Below are 25,877 nucleotides of genomic sequence, written 5' to 3'. Positions count from 1 at the left end.
ATACGTCGCCCCATTCCGAACCACGTGACGGCGAAGAAAGTAACCAAGACACGTTCTGTCGAAGGAGAAGCAAAGAAAAATCAAACACATTGTGCACCGTCCGTCGCCTTTACCAACGCCAGGCTATGCTTCTGTTGCACGGCCGTTTCGTGGGCATCGTGATCAAATGGAAAGACAGCCAGTGCCGCCTAAGGTACTCTGATAGATTCAGCCGGGGTGGGCGGTGAATTTTCCACTGCCGGCGTCGATGGGTTCCTCTCGTCGACACCTTGTGCTCGACACATTGGACAGCTGTTGCGGCCTGTAGTTAACCACTAGTGGACCCGTTAGTCGTTGCTGTTTCCAATCGGTCAGATCAGAAACTGGACTTACCTCATCGATGCATTCCCGGTGGTACACATGTCGACACTTACCCAACTGCCGCACTTCTTCCCGCTCTTCGAAATCGCAGAGACATATCAAACACCGCTCCTCCATTCTCAAAGGTTCCGTTAGCTGTGCCTCTGTGGTGACAAGGTCTCCAACGAGCAACCCGTCCCGCAGAACTAGTCTATAAAGCCCACCTGCCTCTCGAACATCCTCTTGGCTAGCCACCGGCGGCTTGACTGGTCCAAGTAATGTTGTAAGCATCTGCATGTCCTCATAGCTTGGGTTGTCCGTGAAGAGACTCGGCATTGTAAACGCGGGATGGTCAGGAGACACGTTCGTTCCGACAACGTATATCAACCAGCTGCGGCCAGTGGCTGTGCCAACGGGCGGATGATCTGGCTCGACAACGCCGTTGCGCCGTGCAGCCCCGGCCCCAAGCTCCGGGCGGCGGGCAAACTCGCTGTCGGAGCGCTGCCGCTGACGAGCAGAGGTGTAGTCGTAGGATGAGGATGAAAGTAGTGGCGGAGCACGATCTTCGTCAAGGTCTGGCAGAGCCGCAGAGTGTGCTGCCGAGGCTGAAGAAGGGCGCCGGAGCGGTGTAGTTTGACCTGAACGAATGTCGGCAGGTGTAGACGGAGGTGGAACCGGCCCTGGTGGACTCTCTGAGATAGGAACTATGGATGACAGGGCATCTGTGGGGGGGCCAATGCTCGACAATCGCCGCCTATGATGTCTTTGGCTCTCGTACTGTGCGGGAAAGTCGAAGTTGGTCATTGAATGTCGCCGGTGGGTTCGTGCCCGGCCTCCAGCGCGGCGTAACAAGGCTCCAGTACCTGCGTTGCCAAGTCCAGCTGAGGGTGGAAATGGCGACAGGTTCAAGATGTTGTCAAGGCTAGGACCTAGAGCTCCATCGCCCACAGCTTCATGATTTGAAGGCATTGAACGGACGCCAACCAACACCAGGGTTACTGAGCGGTCCGGATCCAAGGATGCATCGCCAGCTTCACTGTCTCCAGTGACTCCCTCCTGCGGTCGGGGTGGAGCTACAGGGGAGCCATTTTCGTCATTTGGGAAGGAAAAGACGCGCATAAAGTTGACGGGCGGCAAGTCGCCCTCTGGTGTATTCATGTCGAGGGTCTCACCGGCCTGTGCACTTGCAGCTTCTTGGAGGGTATGCACAAAATCCTCGATGTTTCCTCCAAATCCCTGACCGCCCAAAGGGCGAGTCATTGGGCTGAGACCATCGCCATGACCAGACAGCTGCGAGGCAATCGCCTGGGCCGCCAATTGCAGAACTTGAGACAATGGTGGCGCCTCCGGGCGGCGGTATAGTCGCGAGCGTGAGCGAAGACTTTGGGGGAGCTGTCTTATGGCACTCATGCCAGTAGCAGAGGTTGCGCCGGGTAGGACTGACCTTGATTCCGGCTCCACAGCGTCGAGTTCGTGTGGAGCATCACCTAAATCGAGATGGTGATTGACGGGATTCAAGGGGGGCAACAGATGATCCGAATCATCTGTGTAAGCGGCCTGAGCCGGCCTTCCTACGACTGGTCTATCCAGATTCATTGAGTCGTGTCGATTGACCGAGGGTTGGAAAAGGCTAATTAAAGGGCTAGACAAAGAGTTTCGTACTCTCTGCAGTCGATTGCGCCTGCGCACTGACGCGGAGATGTCACTCAAATCCAAAGTGATTGAGGGCTGATCTTGGCTGAGACGCTCTGGATCGGTATCGTTGAGTAATTGTCGATGGGATGCACCGCCAGTGAACAGGCTTCTCGCTGTGGCACGTCTTGGGCTACCCCGGGACTCAGAACGGTTGCCAATCCGCCGTCTTATGGATCCGGTCAGCGAGAACCTGCTGTTGGAATCGAAGTGCGATTGTCGCTGAGCAGTCCGCCACCTCTCCGGCGTTCCATTCCGTAAAGCATGCCCCTCGGCAAGTGTCTCTTCGCCGCTGCTCAACAGCACTCTCGCCACCGCGTTTGGCAAGATTCGAGATCCTAGCCTTGAGACGGATGAGGCACTGCGAGAAAGAGGGCCAGGCAGTGTAGTGGAGATTGTGACGGTACCAACGGTGGGCCTTGTCTCAAGCGTGTCAACTAGAGGCCGCTCTTCTTGTTCCGCGTCAGCATCCTGAGTTATATCTTGTGAGCCGGTATGAGATCTGACGACCGATGAGCGATGAACAATTCGTTGCCTCACCGATCCATATAGGCTGAGTCGCTGCCTGCGGGCTCGGGGCTGAGTAGGCGCTGTGTCGGTCGAGTTCATTGCGGAACGCTGGTCACTCTGGTCTGCATGTGACTGATCTATTAGACCGTCGGACTCGGCATTGAAGGAGGTGTGAGAGGTAGATTGAGTATTGCCCATGATCGGATGAAGTGGCATTCGAGGTAGATGGGCTCACGTGTGACTATCGAGCCAGCATCATGGTGAGGGCTCCTGTAGCAAGCAGCCCAGGAAGGCGCTCGGAATGTAGGCAATCTCGAAGTAGACTGTGACTGTTTCTACGCAACACCTTGTCGTCCGCAGAAGACCATGAGAAGAAGGCTATCGGATGAGATAGTGAGCGGACTCAGGTGGCGGAGTTGGTACAGAGGCAACGTGGGAAGATACTGGGAATGAGGCCTGGAAGAGCCGGACAAACAACGGCGGGCGGCGCTGAGAGACGTTGATAGTAACCGTCCACTGTCGAGCAGATTATAAGTGGGATGCAGCGCAGTCGTGGCGTAACGTTGGCGATGTTGGGGCGCGGATGGGCTGAGGGCGGCGGCAGCTGCGAGGGTTCAAAGACGGCTTGCAAGGCTGATGGTTGGCTTCAGCTGGCGCGTGACGTGCTTCTTTACCAGCACCATGAAACGTGCCTAATTTTACCAGATACTGCCGCCTTTTATTCTATGTTTCTTTCTACAGAACTAGGTATTCCTCGGACGCTCACAATATTGCTTGTTCGACGTCAACACCACCGTGATGCCCCCATGTTTTCGTTGACCCTCTGCTCGCTGCCTCACCCTGGTCCGGCCTAACCATATGTCAAGGCAGCCATTACCATGTCGACTCTCTTTGCGCTTCCTGTTTCCACCTCACAACAGCGACAGCCGTGGCAACACGACCGAGAGCAACACGAGAAGAAGAAACGAAAGAGAGGCGTCCTACATAAGGCTGAGGCTGGCCTAGATGATACTGGCCGTGATGAGCAGGATGAGTCCACAGAAAATGAAGACCGTGCCGTTGTGAGTCCTGGGGAGCGCGCTCAGCGCTATGTCGCGAACCTCAAGCCAAATAAACCGCTACCTCGTCCGCCGTTTCCTCATAAGGACACTACCGTTCGGAACCCGCGTGGTGCGCATGCCAGCACCGAAGGAAGAGGAAATGGTCAATCCCTACGACTGCAGCACGTTTCAGCCATGACTGCCCTCCTGCACAAGTGCTTAAGAAATAGAGACTGGCCACGCGCGCGTCGGGCCTTAGGCCTGCTCATGAGAACCGAGATTTCAGGTCAAGCACTCGATGTGCGTGCAGGCGAATACTGGGGCATTGGCGCCGAAATACTCTTCCGGCATCAGCCTGACCCTGGGAAATCATGGAGACGGAGCGGGTTCCTGAGTGCCAAAGAGTACTACGAGAAGCTCATCGTGCGATACCCCTACCACAGAGCCTCGCCAGAGAGTGTCAACTCGATCGATTTCTATCTTGCCATGTTCAGCCTCTGGATTTACGTGGTCCAGGCCGAGAGAGAGGCTGCGACAAATGCTGGAGCCTCTAGTCTGCAGGCCCAGGAGGCGCAAAGAAACGAGTTATATGAGGCTGGCCAGATCAAGGCCCGCCTCACCAAATGCATGGGGACATCGCCATATGCCGATGTCAAGGCCTTCCAGCAGCTCCAGAGAGATGTCCATATTTGGTACACAGCCTTGGAGCGAGAGTACCAGGCGTATTCGCCGGTCCCAAACGTAGAACTGTCGGCAGAAGAGCACCTTTCGGTCGCGGCGGAACAGCTCAATCTTCATTCAAGCGCCAGCTATACTCATAGTTGAAACAAACAGGAGCTTGACCTCGCTCCTGGCCATGCGCTCGTCGATATATCGGGACCCGCATGGGGTAAATGTCGTGGCCCCATTGCGAAGTCGGAATTGATGCCACGACCACGCCGTTCCACCTCGTATTCTGATTGGTCGATTCCAACCTCAACATGCGCGACACAGCTCCTCGCCCACACCCACTACATTCACTGCCTGACACGTCTGGCTCTCACAGGGCCGAATGCTTCTAAACCAGCCAGTGTGCACCATGTGCCTGACGCCAAACTCTGCCAGACCCTGTAGTCCCACCAGATCATTCCGAACTGATCCCCGCGATCAATCCTCGCAGCCACTCACGAGTCCGCATGTTACCACTCTCCTGTCCTATTTGTTCCTTGTTGCAACTTCTTGTTGTTGAACTTCCAAAACTGAGATGTCCGGCGTGATCAAACTCACGAGGTCGCTGCCATTGTCGTCCTCCTGAGCCCCGCGAGGTAAGTGGCATAAATTCTTCCGCGTGCCTCGTGCCCCTCCTTCATCCAGTTGTACGACCACTTTCCATTGAGCTCGCCCTTCGTCTTCAACATGGAGGAAATCTACGCGCATGCTTCCACTCGGTTGCAGCAGTTTGGCCCGGAGATCACGTTGGTCACTCTGGTGTCTTTGGTCGGCTTTGCCGGTCTGGCACTGTGGGTTGTGCACGCGACTAAGAACACCCAATTCAAGGACTCGGGACTTTCCCCATACCTGCAATTCGTCTATAACAACTTCATCAAACCTCATGATGCGAAAGCCGGCGATGGACAACAGTCCGCGCTCGAAAGCTTTTACGGCAAGCAGGTAGGTCACGTTACCCGTCCTCGGTGACGGGCATCCTCCAACTTAGTTTCTCCTTAGGCTGGCATCTACGACACCACCCGGAAGCGTTTGCTCTGCGGCCGCGAAGACATGCTCGCCCTTGTTGCAGCCCAGCTTCAGTCTCGCCAGTCCTCGTCCCAAGCTCCGTCGCATAAACCCGTTTGGTATGACATCGGTGGGGGCACTGGCTACAATATTGAAGTGATGGACAAGACCATTGGTATTGAGAACACTTTCGAGCACGTTTTCCTGGTGGACTATTCTCCATCTCTCTGTGATGTTGCACGTCAACGTGTGGCCAGATGCGGCTGGAAAAACGTGACGGTTCTCTGCGATGATGCACGTCGGGTACAGTGTGCTCCAGGCTCTGCTGACCTCATCACAATGAGCTACAGTTTATCAATGATCCCAGACTTCTACAGCGTTGTGGATCTTCTGACACAGTTTTTGAGCCCTACCGGCACGATTGGAATCGTGGATTTCTATGTTCAAAGCCTTGTCGATATTTCGTCTCGCAATTACATTGGCGGCACGTTCAACCGTCATGTCAACTGGTTGGGTCGCATGTTCTGGAGAACGTGGTTCGAGGCTGACAGAGTCAATCTGGACGCTGGCCGCCGAGATTATATCGAGTATAGATTCGGCACCATTCTGTCCTGCAGCGATCGCAATTACCTGCTCGGTGGTATCCCATACTACATGTTTATCGGATGTGGAAGAGACGCTGACACTTCAACCAAACTTGTCGAGCAAGAGGATGCCGTCCTTACAGAGTCTCCCTATCTATCGGCAAACGAATACCGCAAACAGCAGGATGTGCAGGCGTCCACGAGCATCGTCCATTCCAAATCCTACGAATCTGCTATTGTCAACCTCAGCTCAAACCTTCCCCTGCCAGCTGCGTTCTACCAGAACCACGCTTGGCGCATCCATTACAATGATTTACTCACCAAGCATCAACAATTCAAGAATGAGTATATCTACGCTTTCAACTGGGAAGATCCTACAGTTGACCGCCAACTCTTGAACATCAACTCGTCAGATGTAATCCTCACCATCACCTCTGCAGGTGACAACATCCTTGACTACCTTCTTGAATCCCCGAAGCGCATTCACGCAGTCGACCTCAATCCCAACCAGAACCACCTTCTCGAGCTCAAAGTTGCCGCTTTCGCCGCCCTTCCTCACGCCGATGTTTGGGCACTCTTTGGCGAAGGACGCCATCCAGAGTTCCGCAGCCTCTTACTCACCAAGCTTTCACCACATCTCTCCTCTCAGGCTTTTCAATACTGGCTCAACAACGCGTCAGTCTTCTCTTCCAAGCACGGCCTCTACGAGACCGGGGGTTCCCGCCATGCTATTCAGCTGGTCCGACGTCTATTCCGCCTGCTCAATATGTCCTCCAAAGTCCAGACTCTTTGCTCCGTTGAGACAATGAATGAGCAGCGAGAGATGTGGCCACAGGTTCGGGACATCCTACTTTCCTGGCCCTTGCACAAGTTGATTGTCAGTACCGAATGGTGGGCCTGGAAAGCCGCAGGTGTACCAAAGGAGCAGAGAGATCTGATTCTAGACGACTTTAGCCAGAAAACTGGTCGGCCAAAGAGCAAGAAAGACTGCGGCGAAGCCATTTGGCAGTATATGGTCGACACGCTGGATCCAGTGGTAGAGAACACGCAGCTGAGTCGAGACAACTACTTCTACTACGTGTGTCTGCGAGGGCGGTATTCGAGAAAGTAAGTACGGCCCATCCTCGAATGGTCAAAGACTCAAGTCTCCAGATGCGGCCCAAGATACATGTCCCAGAAAAGCTATTCCAAGCTGTCGAAGAAAGGAGCCTTTGACGGCCTGCGCATCCACACCGACGAGCTTATGGAGGTCATCTCGCGCATCACGCCGTCCACACTCACTATTGCCATCGTAAGTAGAGTCCCCGCGCCAAAGTCATCGCTCCAAGATGCTGATACGCGCCCATAGCTCATGGACTCGATGGATTGGTTTGACCCAGCCGACGACACCGGCGCCGCCATCTCACAAGTCCTCGCTCTGAACAAAGTGTTGAAACTTGGCGGTCGCGTCTTCTTCCGTTCAGCCGCCCGAAGGCCGTGGTATACCGACCTGCTCGAGCGAAATGGCTTCGAGGCCAAGAGGGTTGGCTTGCGGGAGAATGGGAAGTGCATTGATCGGTGAGTGTGAAAGCAAATGCAACAGCCCCTTTCTGGCCGCTAACAGCAGCCACGCAGTGTCAACATGTACGCCTCGACCTGGATCTGCACCAAGGTCGCGAACATTGCGCCAACCAGCCCGGATGCCGTCATCAAGAATGGCCCGGCCGCGAATCTGGAGGAGCTACACATCTGAGTGTTCTGTCTGGTGTCGATGACGGGCTTAGTGGAGGCGTCAACGACCACACGCCATCTCGACGAGATGCACGCAGGAAGCAGCTGCATGCAACATAGCATTTGCCATTGTTTCTCGACCTGAAAAAGGGCGAAACCCCCCCACCCCAACGCCCTGCTCCTGGGAACGCCGAGGGCCCGGAATTGAGCAAGGCGTCATGTTGCATTTGCCACGAACATAGACTTTGCATAGAGATACCCCTAAGAACAGAAAACGTCCTGAAGAATTTCACCCCGTCCAATATCACGGCAAGACTGGAAGGCTGATAGAGGGGGAAGCATGTCTATATTTGATTTGGCTTCCAGTCAGGACCTGCCTCGTGTGAGACAACACCTACTGCTCCTTGCGGGAAAACGTGCATGCAGCCGGCCAAAAGGGCAGCAGCTGTATTTACGAAAGCTTTTGGTATTGTTTCTATAGCACAGATTGTCTGTCCTTTTACCTCTCGCTAAATGACGGAAGCCTATGACGGCTCCAGAAGAAGCGCAGTCTCACTCGCGAACAAACATACCGGCCATGCCCATGCCCGTGCCAATACACATGCTCACGACACCGACCTCGCCTTCCTGCAGCTGCGGCATCAACGTCGCCAGCTGTCTCGTGCCCGTCATGCCCAGGGGATGACCGAGCGCAATGCCACCGCCCCGCGGGTTCACGTCCTCCATTCGGTTGTCCAGGCCGAGTTTCCGTATGCAGTACAGTGCCTGACTCGCAAAGGCCTCGTTGATTTCCCACACCTTGACATCGTCGGTCTTGGTGCCGGTGAAGTCCAGCAGCTTCGGGATGGCGATGGCAGGCCCCACGCCCATCTCATCGGGCTTGCAGCCCACCGTCTGAGTAGCCACCCATTTGCCGATGATGCTGCCGCTCAAGCCCAGCTCGTTCGCCGTGCTCCTTCGGATCAACAGCGTCGCGGCCGCGCCGTCACTGACTTGACTGCTGTTCCCCGCCGTACTGGTGCCATCCTTCGCAAACGCGGGCTTCAGCTTCGCCATCTTCTCCACGCTAATGTCATGCCTGATTCCATCATCCTGGCTCACCTCCACCTCCACACTCGGCTTGTCCGGCGCTTCCAAATCACTCTGCAGTACTTTCACGGGCACGATCTCACCATCGAACAACCCCGTTTTCTGAGCGCGACTCGCCCTCTTGTGACTCTCTGCCGCGAACGCATCCTGATCCTCCCTACTAACACCATACCGCTTGGCCACATTCTCACTCGTCAAACCCATGGGCATAATACAGTCCCTCGCATCTTGCACCTCACTCCCCTTCAACCCCTCCCACAAATCCGTCGGGATGGCCCGACTCCCATAATTCCTCGTCATGCTCTCCATGCCCGCGCCCACGCCACAGCTAATCTGTCCCGTGGCAATCATGTTCGCAATCCCCGTCACGGCCGCGAGCCCACTACTGCACGCCCGGTTTACCGTGTGCAGGGCAGTCCGTTCGCTGAAGCCGGCGTGCAGCTGCGCCATGCGCGCGGCCTTGCTGCCGCCCAGCTCGGCGAGCACGACGCCCACGGCCACATCCTCGATGGCCTCGGGCGGTAAATTGGGGTTCGCGGCCAGGGTGGCGCGCAGGACGTGGGAGAGGAGCTCGTGGTCGTAAGCCGAGCGGAAGCCGCCTTTGTAGGCGCGCGTGACGGGCGTGCGCAGTGAGGAGAGGAGCACGACGTCGTGTGGGGATTTGTGGCGGATGGCGGCGAGCCCGCGGGCGGGGGCGGCGGCGGCGGCCATTACTAACTACTGTCTGTTATGAGAAGAGGTGGAAGGCTTGCAGAGGGCGAGGATACTGGTGGTGCCGGCTGGTGCTGGTGCTCGGTAGTCTGCTTGTGCGGGGAAGGGTGCAAGGCAGGTCAAAGCACAGCTGATGTTGAGCGCAGCCAGCTTCGCTGCGGGTTTGTCTAGCAGAGGCAGAGAAAGGAAGCAAACGGGACCAGAGGATTTTTAGAAACCACTGCTCGGTGAAAGAGAACGCGGTTCGGTAAAGAATATACCCCCGTAGCAGCAGCGCGGGAGGCGAGCAATGCGGTTCGGATGCGTTCCTCGGCTTCGGCAATGGGACAGCTTTTCTCCAAAGACACACAGCTGGAGAAAGTGCCAGCCTGGTGTATATCAACCCAGGCTATGTCTCGTTCGGTTTTGGTGTTTCCATTTGTGGTGGATGGGCTTGTACAGGGCACTTGCAGCTCGGAGCCGATGGTTAGATCGAGGAGAATGACTTTTGCTTGTAGAGAGACTGACTGTCGAAAATGGTCAATGGTCTTGTACATCTGGCAGAAGCGTGACCGTAATAACAGGTCTGCTCTGCCCTGACTGTTCTTGAGGCGTCTCTAGTGTAGTATACAATACTTCATCCTTGGCTATCAGGCTTCCCTGCGGAAGCAGCCTTTTGTCTGGGTGACTTGAGGAGTCGTTCCCGTACTCTTCTCCAACCCATGCTTCGCCCAGAAGGAAAGCTTCATCTTCGCATACGCTCGTCCTTAGCATAAGCTCGTCCAACCACTGGTAGACCCCTCTCCATCAGCTCCTTCTCAATGACCTTCCACCTGCCAATCTCTCGCTCCCTATCTATGGGGCTGATCTTGCGTTCCGAGATTCTGACATTCGGCTGCGCAATGAGCTCCTCGTTCGCCATAAGATTTTCGTGCGTTTTCTGGGGCTTCGGCTTTTGCAGCTCCATGATGATCTCAACGAGATCACGGAAAGTGGCATTCGGGATTTGAGCAAGCTGATTGAGCGTGGGATCGGAGAGGCGAAGCCCAGTTACTTGCTGAAAGTTCTTCAGAATCTAGGAAGTCCAGTCAATACTTGTAATTGCAGCGGACCACAAAACTTGCCTTGAAAGTCTTCGCCTCTGGATCTTTGAAGCTTATCTTCGCGTTCATGAACGCATCTGCACCACCTACGGGTCCCTCACCCGGGCCAGCCACATGTCCTGCAGACGTAACATGAATGGCGACCTCCCGATCGTATTCCTCGCCCTCGGGCTGCACGACATCGAAAATGGATTCGTGTATCGCATCCCAGATTTCGACTTCCGAAAGTCGGTCACTCGACGAGGGCGTCAACCAACTATCATGCAGGTTAGCTCCATAGCAGCAGCAGTAGCAATGGGACTCACGGCACGTAAGCATCCACTTCGTTTTCTTCCTGGAATTGATATTCTCCCTTATCACCGACCCAGTCCAAGCCCTCCCACGATATGGCCGGTTCATATGTCCCACGCGAAGGCTTCAGCGGTTCGGCGTCCGACCGATCAACCACCCAAGAGTCTGGTGCGCTGTTGTTTCGTGGTGACGAACGGACCGTCGGCTGATCTTCGTGCGCGGCATCGAGTTGCGACTGCACTTCTTGTGATGTCTCCTGTGATAGTTCCTGGCCCGCGGACTGCTGTGCCTGTTTCCTCTGTGCAAGCCGACGCTCCAAGAAACTAGGGCCGCCGTAGGGGTCTTTCAGCCCAGGCGGGTTATCAGTACCCCATATTTTGCGGCGAATCTTTTCGGTGAAAGGAATATCCGAGCTGTGCCGGAGCTGCTGGCGAGATTGTGCGGATGCATGAGAGGAAGCGGCGGCGCGGGTGCGACAGGATGCACAGATGTAGGGGCTCGATGCGGTTCTGGTGATGACGCCAACGGTGGCTGAGAGTCGCTGCGATGTGGCCATTCCCGTAAGTCAGTTCGTCAGACTGAGCCTCCGACGCCTCACAGATGTACGAGAGTAGATTGCACGACGGCGGTAAAGCTACTAGATGAACGTGAATCTTGGATCTAATCAACTTTCTTCGGAGCACTGATGCCAAGCTCTCTTTGGCGGCATTTCATTTCACCGAGCCGAAAGGCGCTTTCACATACAGTCGTCCAAAGTTACTCCATCCCTAATCAACCTCATTACATGCTAGTGCTCTATGATCGGATGAGCCGTAGATTCACACAGTCTGTACGTTGAGCTGACTCGGTTTATACTGTGACTATCAAATGCACGACCTCCTAGTTTATCGATCACCCTTGAAGATAACCCAGAGCAGAGATAAGTGTTGAAATGTTGCGACTCGTCCAAGGCTCTGGCAAAAGCAGTGACTAGTATATCTACTTATTTGGGACCCAATGCTGCCTTGACATCAACCCCTTCCCTCTCCAAGATGGCCTTAAGTTCTCTCCATGCTCTCCCCTGCATTATCTTCCCGTCCTCACTCAACACAAATTTGCTAAATCCGGCGTCGGTACCCCTGGCCGGCTCTGGCTGAGCCTTAGCATTGCTCATGGCCTTGCCGTGGCTCTCCTTCGGCGCCACGGCACCGGCCATCAATGTCCTGCTGCCCACTTCCTGTGTTCTGGCAACACTGTCGGCCACGGATGCAAGTGCTCCGGTCAATTCTCGCCTCAGACCCGACTTGACCAGTCCCGGACAAATGTGGTTGAAGATGACTTCGTTGGGGTTGATAGCCGGTGCGATCTCGCGCGTGACCAGGGCCGTCAGCAGCTTCGACAAGATGTAATTCGCTGGAGTCTTTGTAACTCCTTGCTCGTTGGGGAAAGCCTCGACTCTTGAGAGTCTGGCTAGGATTTCGCCTTCAGGGTATTCAGCTGGTGGCAGTTTGAGCCAATGATGAATGCCAGAGCCGACCACGCACATATGTGGTTGATCCTCCCCAGGCTTGAGCTTCTGTGCGGTTGATCGCATAAGGGGCAAAAGGAGGATCAAGAGCATGAAGGTCGAGACGAAGTTCACGGTGATATGGCTCTCCAGACCTTCTGGATTGCCATACTTCCCCGTGGCGACGGCGGCGTTGAGTACGGCGATATCGAGGCGCTCGAGCTCGCGCTGAGCACGAGCAGCAAAGGCCTTGACACTATCGTAGCTGCTCAGATCAAGTTTCCAGACTTCCGCGACGCCTGTCCGCTTCGTGGTGCGTTCGATGTCGGCCTTCGCTTCTTCTCCGGCCTCGAGGTTGCGAACCGCAATGATCACACGATCAGCGTTGAGGCGCACAAAATGACGCACTGCTTCTCGGCCAATGCCACTGTTGGATCCGGTCACGATGACGGTCCGGCCCGCGAAGGACTGAGTGGGAAAGGGAGGCTTCCATATCAAATGGGTGTATAGGAAATCCATCTTGTATAGAATGAGTCATACGTTTACACAATCCGTTTCTGAAGTAATGGACTTCGAACTATGTCAAACGAAAGACCGGAAGAGGTAGATGCATGAATGATTTCTGCCGACCTACAGAGGACAGCAGGCCTCCTCATATAGCTGCCACTTCATCGTGGATAAGATGGCGGAAACAATTTATGCCGATTGTACAATTAGCTGACGATCAGCACAGCACTACGCGTGCTCCTAGTGGTAGCAATTCACATTCCGCAGTGGCACAGCACTAGCCATGTTCGGTGAGCTGCCATCTTAACGAGTCCTGCGACCTCGTAGTCAGGCAACTCCTCCTCGCCGACCCCACAGCAGTGAACATGATTGGTTAAGTCGGCTGGCACGTTGATTCTGGCGAGTCCGATTGGTCCACAACAATTCTCTCGTTACTTCGCCATCTTCCGTGTGACACTATACAACCTGTTTGCCCAGCCTTGCTACACGCCATCTCCATGTCACCTCCTATCTCCGAACGCCTCACCCTTGAGATCGAGCTGCTCTCGTCGATGTACCCCGAAGGGGTTGCATTCGATCCAGTAGCAAGAGACCTTGCATTCTCCACGGCCGCCGGTTCCAAAGACAGGCTCATTTTGCGGTTACCTGAAGGCTATCCCGTATCGGGTTGGCCAGAAGTGATCTTGGCCACGGACCAACGCGGAGGAGATACGAGGCAGCGGGTCAAAAGCCTCGTCAAGGACATATGCGGAGAAGCGACACCTGGTGGTGAGGCTGAAGACAGCCCTGGTGAAGTACTCGATGCCATCCTCGACCGATTCGTGGGACTCCTCGAAGCATCCATCGGCGAGCGGGACGATGATGAGTCTTTGGCCACACCCGACGTAGTGTCAGATAGACCCAAAACGATCATCATTTGGCTCCATCACCTGCTGGCGACCTCAAAGCGAAAATTAGCGCTTCACCCGACACACGACGGACTTGTCGGAGGAATAACGAAGCCGGGCTACCCTGGAATCATGCTTTTCTCTGGTTCACAAGAGGCCGTCGGCGCCCATGTTGCCGAGCTCAAGAGTCTGAATTGGCAAGCTTTTGCCGTCAGATACGAAGCAGACGAGGCGTGGAATCTTGGCAACAAGATCAAAGAGGTCGAGACGATAGCTGAGGCGGTGCAGTGCATCGAGGAGGAGCGGAGAGAAGCTTTCCTCAAAGCTGTGGGTGTGAAGTAGAATGATGGAGCTTCGCGCTACAACGCTCTCAACATGTGCACATCTATATGCGTTTGCAATGCTCTATGTTCAGTCTTCCTCATCATTTCCATCAACAAAAAGGTTGAGCCAAAACTTCAGCCCTTCGATGCCTTCTTCACGACAAACGACGCCTTTCTCCTCGACCATCTCCAGCTCCTCGGTGGCTACTCCAATGCTCCAGCCAAAGCGTGAAGCTGCTTCTTGTGCAGTCACACCGCAGCCGAAGACCGCCCAATCCCACGCGGGCGGCTCTTCTGGAGGCGATTGTTGCAACGATCTAAGCCAACCTGTGATCTGACTGAGCACCCTTTCATCCGTCCAGTCTTTTGGTTGCACAACAAGGAGCCCACTTCGAAACTCACGTAGACGGACAGGCAGATTCAGGCGCTCCCAGGCGACTGCAGCCTGGTGGAAGTCGCCAGGACTGATCAGCTCTACACCGTTACGTGCTCGGTTTACCATAGCCCACAAGTCAACCAGACTTACAATGCCGCCGTTTGTACGCAGTATGCCTCTGCGCTCATCTGATACATACTCAGCCAGGTTCCGGGACAGCTCGTTTATGTACAATGTATTTGAGCTGTCTCCTGAAATATCTCTGGTGGTGACCATGCCCATCGCTGTGGCGCTCTCGGAGAGCAGCGGATTTGACCCACCACTGCCAGAATCTTGTGCAAATTTCTCCGCCAGGGCAACGATGTCCTTGGCAGAAGCCATGAGCGCCTCGAGATCTCCAAATGCAGAGCCAAGTACGGCCTCATTGTTCCGCCTGCTCTGCAGTCCTCGCTGCTCGAGGCCCGCGATACCCACGGATGTGGATTGAGGCCGACTGGCTGGAGAGGCGGTGACGTCTGGAGTGCTCGAGCGTGTGTCTTGATCGGGTCGCGGGACTGGCGGAGCTTGTTCAAGCAACCATTTCCGCTGGACCAAAGCGCTCTTCAGCTTTTCCAGAAAGACCCTATCTCCTCCGGTTCTGAATGAGAACTTGATGCTCTGACTGCTGTGATCTTCGTCGAGGTTGAGATTGGCGATTTCCGGGCCTGGGGAGGCAGGGCGTTCTGGCGGCGCAGAAGCTGTGGTAGAAGCTAGTCGGGGCAGATCCGCTCCACATATCTCGCAATTTAATAATGAGGGATGATTATGGAACGTACAGCGAGGACACGTGATGGATTTCGATTCGGCTGTGCTCACACGCGGAGCCTTGCTCGAAGCAGGAGGCGGATCTGTCGTGCTTGAGCCCGCAGATGCTCGTTTAGCGTTGGCAGCGATAGCGGCTTTCAGTACATGAGCAAATTCTGGCTTGATCCCGCAAGTGAGACACGGCGGAAGTGGGAAAGCTTCCGTGGCTATCGTTGGGTCGAAATTTGATGGGACGGGGTTAGGAAAGGTACAAATTGAACAGATCCAGGTGCCCCTATCTAGTTGAGGAGAAGCGACTCGAGCTGGACCATCGGGAAATGGACTCGGTGCTCTTGACACTGGTGACGATGCCGAAGATATCCTTTGAAGGGCAGGCGAAATGGCACTGACAGGTTGGCGCAAGCTACCGTAGCCACGCTTGAGAGGTTTAGGATGCAGAGTGATCTTTGCCGAAGATCTCAAGAATCCCGCTTGAAATTCATGACGCTCAACATCTTTCAAGTCGACCGCCAGAGAGTGGTTGCGAGGATCCTCATCGTCAACATAGCAGACTCGGTGTGATGTTAGATAAGCATGGCCCTTCTGACATGCTGCGATCTTGTACTTGCTTGATGCTGTTAGTACCAATGCGAACTCGGCCTTGATGACATACCCTTCGTAAAGACCCACGCTATCTTGTACGAACAGGAGAGTCTCATCCGGTAGGAGCGCTGGTCGAGAGCCAGAAGTAAGATCTGGCTTGGTGAAGAACATTCGGCCGCCGCTATCCTTTGATGGAGGTCATCTCTTTCGATCCAGAACCTGCTCTGAAGGCTGATTAGAAGCAGCTCGCTACTTCATGGTTCCTCAAGGCTTTCAGGGCAGTGACGATGCACAGGCAGAAGTCTAGATTCCGCTGGAATGCCCACAGCCAGGCTTTGATACTGGCCCGCTTCCGGTTTAGCGTCCGCCACGGCTTGGCGCGCTAACGGTGTGACACTGCCAACAACTTCGACTTGGGGACCTCTTTGCCGCTTCTATTCCACACCGCTTCATCTCGCACGACGCAAATTATTGTGCTCCTGTCGTGCCGCATTTTCTTCGCGCTCATAACCCTCTCGCATCGCCGACTAGAGACCGAGATAGCATCCTCGCAATCATGTATTCAGCGACGCCAGGGATGCCACCGTGGCAGGCGAATGGCCACCACGCTCAGAGTCAGGGCGCTTACCTCCCAGTGAACGCACGACAGGCCTTTGCACCCGTCTCGCTCTCTAACCCTCCGCCCACGTACATTCCACCACCATTCAATGCTCAACCGCCACCACCTCCACCCGCACAAGCTGTTTCCCCACAACCGAAGAAGACGCAATGGTCACCCGCTGTTCGTGAATACGTCAGTCGGTCATTTGCACAAGAAAATGCTATTAAAGACGTCTCGAGACCCGAAATGGAAGCCAAGCTAAAGCAGATTATCACTGAAATGGCCACGTCTGGTCGCCTCGAGACTATCCACTGGGACACGTACCCGCTACCCCAGCAGCTTATTGTTGAAGAAAGAAATCGTGCCGCGCTTGCAATTCATTCTACCCCCTCACATTCGCTGTCGTCAGCTATGGTTTCCCCTAACACTCCTCATCAACCCCCTATGGACTCCACGCCACGGAAACGCAAGTCAAATGAGTTCGCAGAGCCGGATGATCAGTCCTCTCAACCTCCCTGGCGAAACAAGCCTTCTGGATCCGGAGATCTTGCCAATCGTATTTCTCGCGCACCGAAAGACAAGCGTTTAAAAATGGAGGATCCCAAAGCGATGAGTAAGTCAAACCTGGAAGCTCGCAAAAAGCGATTCAACGATGGTCGATCCGGCCATTCTCCCCCTAGCACGCCTCGCACCCCGCTTGGTAACTCCCCGGAACCTGATAAGATTGGCCCCGTTGTTGGTACTTGCCAGAAACTGGAGAAGAATTACTTCCGACTCACAGCGGCGCCTAATCCGGAGAACGTTCGCCCCCTTGATATCTTGCGTCAAACTCTTGAGCTGCTTAAGAAGAAGTGGCGCAGTGAGGGCAACTACGTCTATATCTGCGACCAATTCAAATCGTTACGACAGGACCTCACTGTTCAGCATATCAAAAATGACTTCACCACAACGGTCTACGAAATCCATGCACGTATCGCACTGGAAAAGGGTGACCTTGGTGAGTATAACCAGTGTCAGACACAGCTTCGTGGGCTGTATCAGCTGAAGCTGGGTGGTCACCCTGTCGAGTTCAAGGCCTATCGGATATTGTACTACATTCACACCTGTAATAAAACTGACATGAACAACGTACTCTCTGAACTAACCCCAGCCGACAAGAAACAAGAAGCAATCAAGCATGCCCTCGACGTACGGTCAGCACTGGCGCTCGGAAACTACCACAAGTTCTTTCAGTTGTACCTCAAGGTACCCAATATGGGAGCCTACCTGATGGACATGTTTGTTGAACGAGAGCGATTAGCAGCTCTCGCTCGAATGTGCAAGTCGTAGGTGTCTTTTCCTCATGCCATCCAAAGTTCCTGCTAACATTTATCTAGCTACAAGCCGGACGTCAAGCTGCGATTTCTAACCGAAGAGCTTGGGTTCGACACGGATCAAGAGATAGCTCAATTCATCCTTGAGCACGGTGGCGACGGTGGCGAGGCGCTCCTACAAGAACGAGACGGTCATGTACGCCTCTTGACCGGCAAAACCGGGTCAATGTTCGAGAACGCTCGACAGGCCGCGTTCAGATCTGTCGACATCAAAGGACAAATTTGATCTCGCAACCCGGGCCGCCATTCGGTCGCATCGTAAGCACTTAGCAGCGTCCGCCATTGCAGGCACCTCCCCTTTCATACCAGGGCTGACGCATCAACGGATTGTCGACGGTCCTTTTCTTCTCCTTTCCTACTGACAGTATATCCGAGCGTGGGCGCTGGGGTTGGGTTCGGTACATTCTTTCTGTTCATGCGGCAGCTAGGGGAGCACATTGTGCAGCAGTCGCGCGGTCATCTTGAGGATGAAAGCAGCCAATATTACTGCGGCTGAAAGCTGCTGGATGTTTAAGATTGGGGCATTTCTCAAGTAGATCAATCAAGAATACAACCTGCAAGGGTACAATCCGATTCTCCTGCAAGTTGCCCGTTGACATCCCTGACACGGCCAGCGATCGGGGTGCTTTTGCAAGGGGCGACCTGGGAAATTGAGGCTGTGGTGCAGCTGGTGGCTGGTCAAGGTGCTCCTGGAGCCGCGTCATGGCAGATCTGGGCTTGCTGGCGGATGGAGCTGCATCCGAGGGCGCGATTTGAGGCACTATATAGACGACCTGCAGCTTAAGCCTGCACACCTCGTGGCCAAAGCGATGCAGTGCAGCCGCATAGTACCACTACCGAAAAGACTAGGTCTGAACCATCGGCCGCCAATGGCATGCGCCTGAAGGTCGATAATCCCGGTCCTGGTTCCAACGCGCAAGTTCCTTCGGCGTCAGCCCCGCCTAAGACGGCAGCATCTTGGGGCGGCCTTTGGCTGCAAGGTCCGAGCAAGCACTGGCGATCCTAAGCTAACGATCACGGCTGAAAAGAGAGGGGAAAGATATTTGGATTCGGACTTGAGATCGAAACAGTGTGACGAGAGCGACTACGAACAAGGCCTTTGTCTGCTCCTTTGAATCTTGAGAATCCCACGGGTTCCCCCGCCACTCTCACTCCACCCATATTCGCTCACCCACAAGCATTCTTACCTTGTCGTCAGCCATACAAAGCTGCAGGCTCTACACCAGGAAAACTGCACAACAGCGGACCCCATTCGTGTTTTGACTTCCCCCCTATTATTCCAACGGGCGCACTTTTCCCACGGCTTTCGTCGGCCAACATACACATGCAACATGAAGGTAAGAATGCTCCTGATCCCATCTGAAACACCCTCCCTACACTGCACTCGGCATCCTGGCCACGGCGCCTTCGCACAGCCTATCCGATACGCCTGCTACCCCGCTGTCCTCCGACCACTGACCGAACCTGCGCGCTAGGCTATCCGTAGGTCCCTCAAGGGCGACAAAGAGCAAAGCAAGCCGCCACACCTCAGCCTTAGTGCGAAAAGCGCCATCGCAATCGTTCCTCCGAAAAAGGTCATCAAGGCCCTCTACGATTACGAGCCTCAGAATAAAAATGGTCAAGAGTTGGCTTTCCATAAAGGCGACTTCTTTCACGTACTGAGTCGTGAAGACGATACCGAGTGGTACGAAGCCTGCAATCCTCTCATTCCGACCGCGCGTGGTCTTGTTCCGGTCGCATTCTTCGAGGTTATTGGTAAACAGCAGCGCCAGAGTGGACAGTCCATTAATTCTGGGAGTGAGCGGACGGAAGACTCGAGCGTGTCCGAACCCGGTACTCAAAATTCCAATCACCATCGTTCTGCCTCCTCCATCACTGCAAAGCCAAGCCATCAACGGGGCGTAAGCATGGGCGGGCGAGGGACCGGCGCCATGGTGTATGGCGTCGTCCAGTACGACTTCAATGCAGAGCGCGCAGACGAGTTGGAAGCAAAAGCCGGCGAAGCCATCATCGTCGTTGCCCAGTCCAATCCAGAATGGTTTGTCGCAAAACCAATAGGGCGCCTAGGGGGGCCAGGCCTGATTCCTGTATCGTTCATTGACATCAAAGATACCGCGACGATGAAGTCAGTGCCCGATCCGTTAGAAGCCGTGCGCAAAGCCGGCGTACCTAGGGTGGAAGAATGGAAGAAATTTGCCGCCGAGTACAAGAACAGCAGTATCAGCCTGGGTAAATTCGGCGGCGAGGCGACGCAAAATATGCAGCAGGAATTCGGTCGTCTGAGCATCCAAAATGCCTCCGGGCGAAGTCCATACGTAAGTCGCACCTTCCAGCTGATGTGTACGGTGATTGATCTCTCTAGCCACCATCGATGCAAGCGCTACCAGTCCAAAGGCCTGATCCTTCGGTACCGCCCGCTCCTGTCCAGGCTTCCGTACCGCGCTACTGCTTCGACAACGACATGTACTGGTATATAATTGAATGTCAGCTCGATGACGGTCGTTGGTTCGAGCTGTCCCGCTACTATGCCGACTTCTACGACCTGCAGATTGCTCTTATCGAGGCCTTTCCCGTCGAAGCTGGTAACCGCAACAAACAACGCACCCTGCCTTTCATGCCCGGACCTGTCGCCCATGTTACGGATGCTATCTCCAACGGCCGACGGCAAAACCTCGACGAGTATATCAAGCAGATAATCAATATGCCCGAGCACATCTCAAAGAGTATGCTGGTACGTAACCTCTTTAAACCGAAACCAGGACAAGACTTCGAAATCGATCCCAATGCGCTGAACGACGACTACCGCCTCTCGAGCGGCTCACAACAGTCGTTGCAACGGGTGCAATCAAATCAGCTCAGCCAAGCATCCTCCAACCAACAAATGAGCGGCGGCTACGGCGGTATGGGCCCACCTCCAGGACCCGGCAGCGCACGCGGTCCTCCTGGCGGATATGGTGGCCTCATGTCCCCTACTGGTGTTGGCCCTGACAGGCCATATCTTCAATCCCAACCCTCAAATCTTACGCAGGCATCGCAAAATTCCGGGCAGTCGCAAACGCCCTTGAGACTGAAGATATTCTGGCAGGAAGACACCATCGTGATGCGCTTCCCACCAGATATTGGTTTCAATGAGCTCCTGGAGAAGGTAAAGGCGCGCCTAAAGGTCAAGAATGGGTCGCTGCATTTACGTTGGGAAGAAGTCATATCCGGCAAGAAGGAAGATAATGCTCTGTACCCACTGTATGGCGATGAGTCGCTGGATGAGGCGATCGAGAAGATGGGGCTGAATCTGAGGGTGTTCGCAAGCGCGACGGTCGCGCCCGAGGGTTGAGAGGACTCAGCAGATGTATGGCCGAGATCTTTAACCCCCTCGGGAAGAACAGGAGCGAGAGTCTAGGTGTATTTGTTGTGAGTATTTAATGCCTCTTGGAGATCCAAGGGTCCGCCAACGATGGACTGAGACGCTGCGACGCGGTGACGATACTGAATGAGCGGCGGCGCAAGCAAAACCAAGACAGCGAAGAGCACGGGACAGACACCGACATCACCGGAGCGGCCTGAAGAATTATTTGTTCACTTCTATGGTGATTACGACGAAATGCTACGACAATAGACGACGAATTTGTGAGTGACGAGGTGTTATGGTCTTGCTTGGTTTATTGTGTGAGGTTGTTACTGATGAATGTATGGATGACGGTTTAAGAGGAGGCGGTGTTGTGCTGTTCGCAATCTGTGTCTTTCTGTTCGAGCCAGGAGCATCCCAGAAGCTTGAAAACAACTCCCTTTGCGTCGATTGAGGTTGACCTGTGGGCATTCAAGTCTGGCTTAGGTGACCCTATGGGAGGTTTGAGCAGGTTGGGAGGGTTGGGAGGGTTGGCGCTGACGAGGGCCAGGGCGTGTCAGTTGTTCGGGAGCTACAAAGCACTGCTGCTGAGCACTTTCCGATCTTATGTACTGGCCAAGCCAAACTCGTGGGCCGCCGTGGGTGAGGCAATCTGTACCCGACAGCTCCTGTGCATCAGGCTGTTGAGCATCCCTCTCGTCAATAGCCCAAAAGCAATGTCTCGGATACTGTACGGCTTCCAGGCCTTGAGAGATAACTGTGAAATGATATCACCTCTTAGCATATCGTGTATTGAATTATATATATTACCGCCATCTGTTTCCGAGTAGCATTTGTCTCTCTATAACATTCTGGATCAGGGTTTCATCGGACTTATTTCGCAACACACCATGGATCCTGTTCACTTAAGATAGGGTCTTCTGCGGTATGTCCGTATTTCATTTGTTTTTTGTCATAAATCAATACACCTCCGACAATGTTCGTCCGGCCTGGCTCTGCTGCTCGCACCAGCATCCAGATGTAGCGGGTTATGGCCGCGTGCGGTTCCGCCGAATGGGTTCAGCTGTAGACTTCACATCATCTGCTCCGAGGGCCTTCAGATGATCCGCGATAGACTCATGTGGACCCGCTACCCTTGCCACTCCCCGTCCCACGATGGCTGCGTGCAATGCACTGCCATTGGCGCCTGGGGGTGCATTCACATCTGCGCCTCGTTCCACGAGCAGCCGGACTATGCTTTCATGTCCCTCGTACGCCGCCGCTTGCAACGCTGTCGCGTGTTCGCAGCTATACTCCGTAAGCTGATTCACGTTGACACCTTTATCCAATAGTAACCGGATGATGTGTTCGTGGCCGGCGTCCGCCGCGTACAGGAGAGCGTTGCCCATATCTGTTTGATACCCCGGGTCGACTCCGGCATCGATCAGCATGCGAACGATCTCTATGCTGCCTCTAAAAGCAGCTGCATTCAAAGCGTTGCCGTAGTCGCTGCCGATCGCATGGGGATCCGCGCCGTGGCGTAAGAGGATTTCCACAACTCCAACGTGGCCCATTTCAGCTGCTGCTTGCAATGCAAGGTCCTGAACAGCGGCAGTCTTTGTCGGTATGTTTGCATCGGCGCTGCCCTCCAGCAATGCTTTCACTATGTCTTGATCTCCTTTAAAGGACGCATTCTCCAGCGGTGTATTGCCACCATTCCCTCTTGCGTTTGGATTTGCCCCGGCCGAGAGAAGCACTCTGACGACTTCAAGATGTCCCCCAAGTACGGCGGTGCCTAGAGCTGTCTCTCGAAGGTCTTGCTCCGCAATAGATTGGCCGCGGCTATCTTGGAGTAAATTCGGGTCTGCACCTTTTTCGAGTAAGTGCTTTACGATCTCTGGAATACCGATGTTGGACGCATAATACAGCGGCGACATCTTCCGCCTTTCGTAAGCATCTCTCGCCAGATCGTTGGACACCTGAAGCCCATCGCTTGGCATTGTGGCCCACGCTTCAAATAAATCAACCTGATCGAAGAGCTGATCAATAGCAAATCCGGCCACGACAGTGCTTAGCTCTGAGCCTGAGAGTTTCGTGTGAACGTACCAATTTGAGGCAGCGTATGAGCATAGAGGTTGCGCTTCGATCGTGCTCGAATTCGGGAGGATTCTCGCTAGCCTGCAAGTGTAGAGCAGATAAGCCAAACATGTTTCCGCTATGTCAAAATTGCTCTGCTGTGCAGCGAAGTTCCCCAGGGAGCAACGAGGGGAGAGCAGATACTCCTGAACTGAGTAGTGAGCGAGACGGACTTGGGTAGCCTGTTGCCCATGTTTTTCAACTTCTACTACTGTGATCAGGCTTGTGCATATGGCGATGAGATCGTAGGGATCTGCTAGACGCTCGCGTTGTCGGAATTCGCCGTTTCGCCCCGGGCTGGTCGCAAGCACATCAACAATCTCTGGCAGGCTTAGTGGTCGTTGCGCATAGCATAACCATTGTAGGACTCGTATAGCGTCCGACTGCTCGTCATCTGCAATGATATCTCTTATAAGTCGGTTATATGTTTCGTCGAGACTCTTTGGTAGCGATTGCAGCGTCTCGAGGAGCCTGGAATGCTTCTTGCAGCCCTTGATGAGTTGTAGCTGACAGTCTACCCAACGGAACCTGATAGATCAGCAACGGGATTCAGACTAGCCAGCACCACTTTGCTACTTACATCCCGTTAGCCTTGGCCATGAGACCACTCCTGATATCGTCGAAAGCAATATCTCTCCATTTTTGGAGCCGCTCGTCAGTCTCTAGGTGGTGATTTATGTAGAAGAGTATGTCTTCGTCAACCACAGCGCTTTGGATGTTGACAGGTTGAGTTACATGTTTTGACAGTCGCTTGGTGATATCACACTCTCGACTCGCTGCTAACAAATGCAGCTTGGAACCGTGTCGGGTGGAAAGATGGACCAAAAATTGCAACAGCGGTTCGCGGTCGTGACACTCATCCAGAGCGTCCACGATGAGGTAGGTTTTGGGTAGACGATCAATGCTCGTATCGATCAAATTGAGGACAGTATCATCGCTTAGTGGCATAGAAGATTTCGTGCTTGTGCGACGTAAACTTCGCAAGCCCTCGAAACACTGCGGGTCGCATAGACACAGCTGATATAAGACAGATCTGATAAACAGCAGGCACTGGCGCTTGCGGGAGTCGTTGAAATCGAAGTAAAAGTATACAACAGCAGTGTTCGGCTCTTTCCGCTGACAATGGCCGTGAATGTGATCAAGAGCGGATGAGCTGTAGCACGTCAGTGATCAGCACAATGCTTCATAGAAATCAGTCTAGTTTACCTGAGAACCGTTTTCCCACAACCAGCTGGTCCGCCGCATTAGCTCTGCGAAGACTGATATATGTGGGAGCAACTCACGAATACCATATAGCCACAGAAATGAACCAGGGTGCTCTTTCCAATCAGCAAACTCCCGACTGTTGAGCAGCCATTGCCCCGTGCCCGGAAGGTGCAAACGTTTCGCATTCGCAAAGTTGACCCTGGGATCTGGAGCTTTCAGCCACTGGCCTATTTCTTCCCTCGTTCGGTTTTCCAGGTCGTCTCAACGAGCTGTTAGCACAATGCAACCCATCCGATTTTGCTTACCGTCCCAGGAGCTTGTCAAGAGAGTGACGCTGTGGTCAATGCTCGCTACAGCTTTCTGCATCTCCACATGATATTTGCTGGAAAGACTCAAGTTAGTTCCGGACCAGACATTCATAGGTTAGCTCACATGCTAGTGAGTCCCAATGCTGCATTGATTCGAGGTAAAATGCGCTCAATGTCTTCAAAAGCATCCCGCAGACCTCGTTCGTGCACTCTACGATTAAGTGCGCTCTTCAGCCGTTCGATAGGCGTGCCATTATGAGACAAGCGACGTGCTACTTCCTCTAGTCGATTCTGCAATTGTACCAAATCGTCCTTCACAAGACCGACGTCCTCTAGCCAAGGAGTCCGTGGTTCGGACTGCTCCTCCGCTTTGCTGATCGATGCCTGCAGTTGCTCCAGCAGCTTTGAAAGGCTGATAAGTTGACCTGCCAGCCTTTGCGTGTCCGGGCCCTTGACGAAGGATACCACCTTACCAGTCAGGTCCACTACCCCTACAATACTGCCGATTATGCTGATGGGGTCCATGGAATACCCAACGCTGTGGATCGAACAGCAAGAATGCGGGCTGTGACAAGAATGGAGCGAGGAGTGAGCAAGCAGCTCTATGGGAAAGACCTGGGTCCATGACGTTGAATAGGCTGCTCTTTCTTCTGCAGAGGACGAGGTGGCTCAGCGATGCTGCGACTTGCCTCCCACTTTAGCGAGGCGCCATTGGAAACACAGCCTGTCGCAGCCTTCGGCGCTTACAGGGATACGCGCCCACCCGATGGGACTCAGACGCGCTCGGTCTCTCAGGCTACACATGGCTCCAGGGCTGTGCGACGAAAGGAACTGAAGCGGGCGTAGTACGCAGATGCTCCTTGCACGTTGGGGGCAATGCGTCTAGTAGGGAGCTGGACCTCAGTGCCTCAAGATTGCGGACCAAAGCTCCAAGCGCACCTTGCGCTAGGAATGAATCTACGCGCCAGCGTAGCGAGCAGGGCTGCTCGGCGACTACCATCAGAATTACAACACAAGATAAAGAAGGAGAAAGAGGTCCGAAAGCGCTATCAGGATGGAGACGAAGTACGTCAAAGGTCCGTAGCAAGAACCGTACGTTTCAGACCGCTTGATTTGCTTCAAGTTGTCATAAGCAGACTGATTATTGCCTTGGCCGCCGCGGACATTGCTGGAAATGAATGGGCGTCCACTCAGACGCCAATTCT

At 54.2% G+C, this 25,877-nt stretch overlaps 11 protein-coding genes across 11 annotated transcripts; 5 read left to right on the top strand and 6 right to left on the bottom strand.

Annotated features, from left to right (window-relative positions):
* Window positions 1–207: 207 nt before the first annotated feature.
* On the bottom strand, window positions 208–2,739 carry HMPREF1541_01198 (uncharacterized protein; the record flags this gene model as incomplete). Its single annotated transcript, XM_008713498.1, has 1 exon — window positions 208–2,739. The coding sequence occupies one exon, from the start codon at window positions 2,737–2,739 to the stop codon at window positions 208–210; it is 2,532 nt and encodes an 843-aa protein (XP_008711720.1).
* Window positions 2,740–3,419: 680 nt separating this feature from the next.
* Window positions 3,420–4,406, top strand: HMPREF1541_01197 (uncharacterized protein; the record flags this gene model as incomplete). Its single annotated transcript, XM_008713497.1, has 1 exon — window positions 3,420–4,406. The coding sequence occupies one exon, from the start codon at window positions 3,420–3,422 to the stop codon at window positions 4,404–4,406; it is 987 nt and encodes a 328-aa protein (XP_008711719.1).
* Window positions 4,407–4,976: 570 nt separating this feature from the next.
* Window positions 4,977–7,610, top strand: HMPREF1541_01196 (uncharacterized protein; the record flags this gene model as incomplete). The annotated part of the gene is made up of 5 exons (XM_008713496.1): window positions 4,977–5,231; window positions 5,289–6,985; window positions 7,031–7,169; window positions 7,227–7,435; window positions 7,493–7,610. The coding sequence occupies 5 exons, from the start codon at window positions 4,977–4,979 to the stop codon at window positions 7,608–7,610; spliced, it is 2,418 nt and encodes an 805-aa protein (XP_008711718.1).
* A 530-nt stretch (window positions 7,611–8,140) lies between these two features.
* On the bottom strand, window positions 8,141–9,388 carry HMPREF1541_01195 (uncharacterized protein; the record flags this gene model as incomplete). Its single annotated transcript, XM_008713495.1, has 1 exon — window positions 8,141–9,388. The coding sequence occupies one exon, from the start codon at window positions 9,386–9,388 to the stop codon at window positions 8,141–8,143; it is 1,248 nt and encodes a 415-aa protein (XP_008711717.1).
* A 724-nt stretch (window positions 9,389–10,112) lies between these two features.
* Window positions 10,113–11,317, bottom strand: HMPREF1541_01194 (uncharacterized protein; the record flags this gene model as incomplete). The annotated part of the gene is made up of 3 exons (XM_008713494.1): window positions 10,113–10,442; window positions 10,480–10,726; window positions 10,776–11,317. The coding sequence occupies 3 exons, from the start codon at window positions 11,315–11,317 to the stop codon at window positions 10,113–10,115; spliced, it is 1,119 nt and encodes a 372-aa protein (XP_008711716.1).
* A 426-nt stretch (window positions 11,318–11,743) lies between these two features.
* Window positions 11,744–12,766, bottom strand: HMPREF1541_01193 (uncharacterized protein; the record flags this gene model as incomplete). The annotated part of the gene is made up of 1 exon (XM_008713493.1): window positions 11,744–12,766. The coding sequence occupies one exon, from the start codon at window positions 12,764–12,766 to the stop codon at window positions 11,744–11,746; it is 1,023 nt and encodes a 340-aa protein (XP_008711715.1).
* A 485-nt stretch (window positions 12,767–13,251) lies between these two features.
* Window positions 13,252–13,983, top strand: HMPREF1541_01192 (uncharacterized protein; the record flags this gene model as incomplete). The annotated part of the gene is made up of 1 exon (XM_008713492.1): window positions 13,252–13,983. One exon carries the CDS (start codon window positions 13,252–13,254, stop codon window positions 13,981–13,983), a length of 732 nt encoding a protein of 243 aa, XP_008711714.1.
* A 69-nt stretch (window positions 13,984–14,052) lies between these two features.
* HMPREF1541_01191 (uncharacterized protein) lies at window positions 14,053–15,897 on the bottom strand (the record flags this gene model as incomplete). Its single annotated transcript, XM_008713491.1, has 2 exons — window positions 14,053–15,751; window positions 15,797–15,897. 2 exons carry the CDS (start codon window positions 15,895–15,897, stop codon window positions 14,053–14,055), a joined length of 1,800 nt encoding a protein of 599 aa, XP_008711713.1.
* Window positions 15,898–16,282: 385 nt separating this feature from the next.
* HMPREF1541_01190 (uncharacterized protein) lies at window positions 16,283–17,926 on the top strand (the record flags this gene model as incomplete). Its single annotated transcript, XM_008713490.1, has 2 exons — window positions 16,283–17,652; window positions 17,704–17,926. 2 exons carry the CDS (start codon window positions 16,283–16,285, stop codon window positions 17,924–17,926), a joined length of 1,593 nt encoding a protein of 530 aa, XP_008711712.1.
* Window positions 17,927–19,031: 1,105 nt separating this feature from the next.
* HMPREF1541_01189 (uncharacterized protein) lies at window positions 19,032–21,031 on the top strand (the record flags this gene model as incomplete). The annotated part of the gene is made up of 3 exons (XM_008713489.1): window positions 19,032–19,037; window positions 19,176–20,015; window positions 20,063–21,031. 3 exons carry the CDS (start codon window positions 19,032–19,034, stop codon window positions 21,029–21,031), a joined length of 1,815 nt encoding a protein of 604 aa, XP_008711711.1.
* Window positions 21,032–22,071: 1,040 nt separating this feature from the next.
* HMPREF1541_01188 (uncharacterized protein) lies at window positions 22,072–25,197 on the bottom strand (the record flags this gene model as incomplete). Its single annotated transcript, XM_008713488.1, has 6 exons — window positions 22,072–23,686; window positions 23,739–24,311; window positions 24,365–24,389; window positions 24,442–24,624; window positions 24,670–24,746; window positions 24,797–25,197. The coding sequence occupies 6 exons, from the start codon at window positions 25,195–25,197 to the stop codon at window positions 22,072–22,074; spliced, it is 2,874 nt and encodes a 957-aa protein (XP_008711710.1).
* Window positions 25,198–25,877: the final 680 nt, after the last annotated feature.

This window comes from Cyphellophora europaea (genome assembly GCF_000365145.1).
Source record: "Cyphellophora europaea CBS 101466 unplaced genomic scaffold supercont1.1, whole genome shotgun sequence".
In the NCBI taxonomy this organism is placed as follows: Eukaryota; Fungi; Ascomycota; class Eurotiomycetes; order Chaetothyriales; family Cyphellophoraceae; genus Cyphellophora; species Cyphellophora europaea.
The sequence above is the reverse complement of the archived record's forward strand: the minus strand, read 5'-3'. Positions and strand labels throughout refer to the sequence as shown.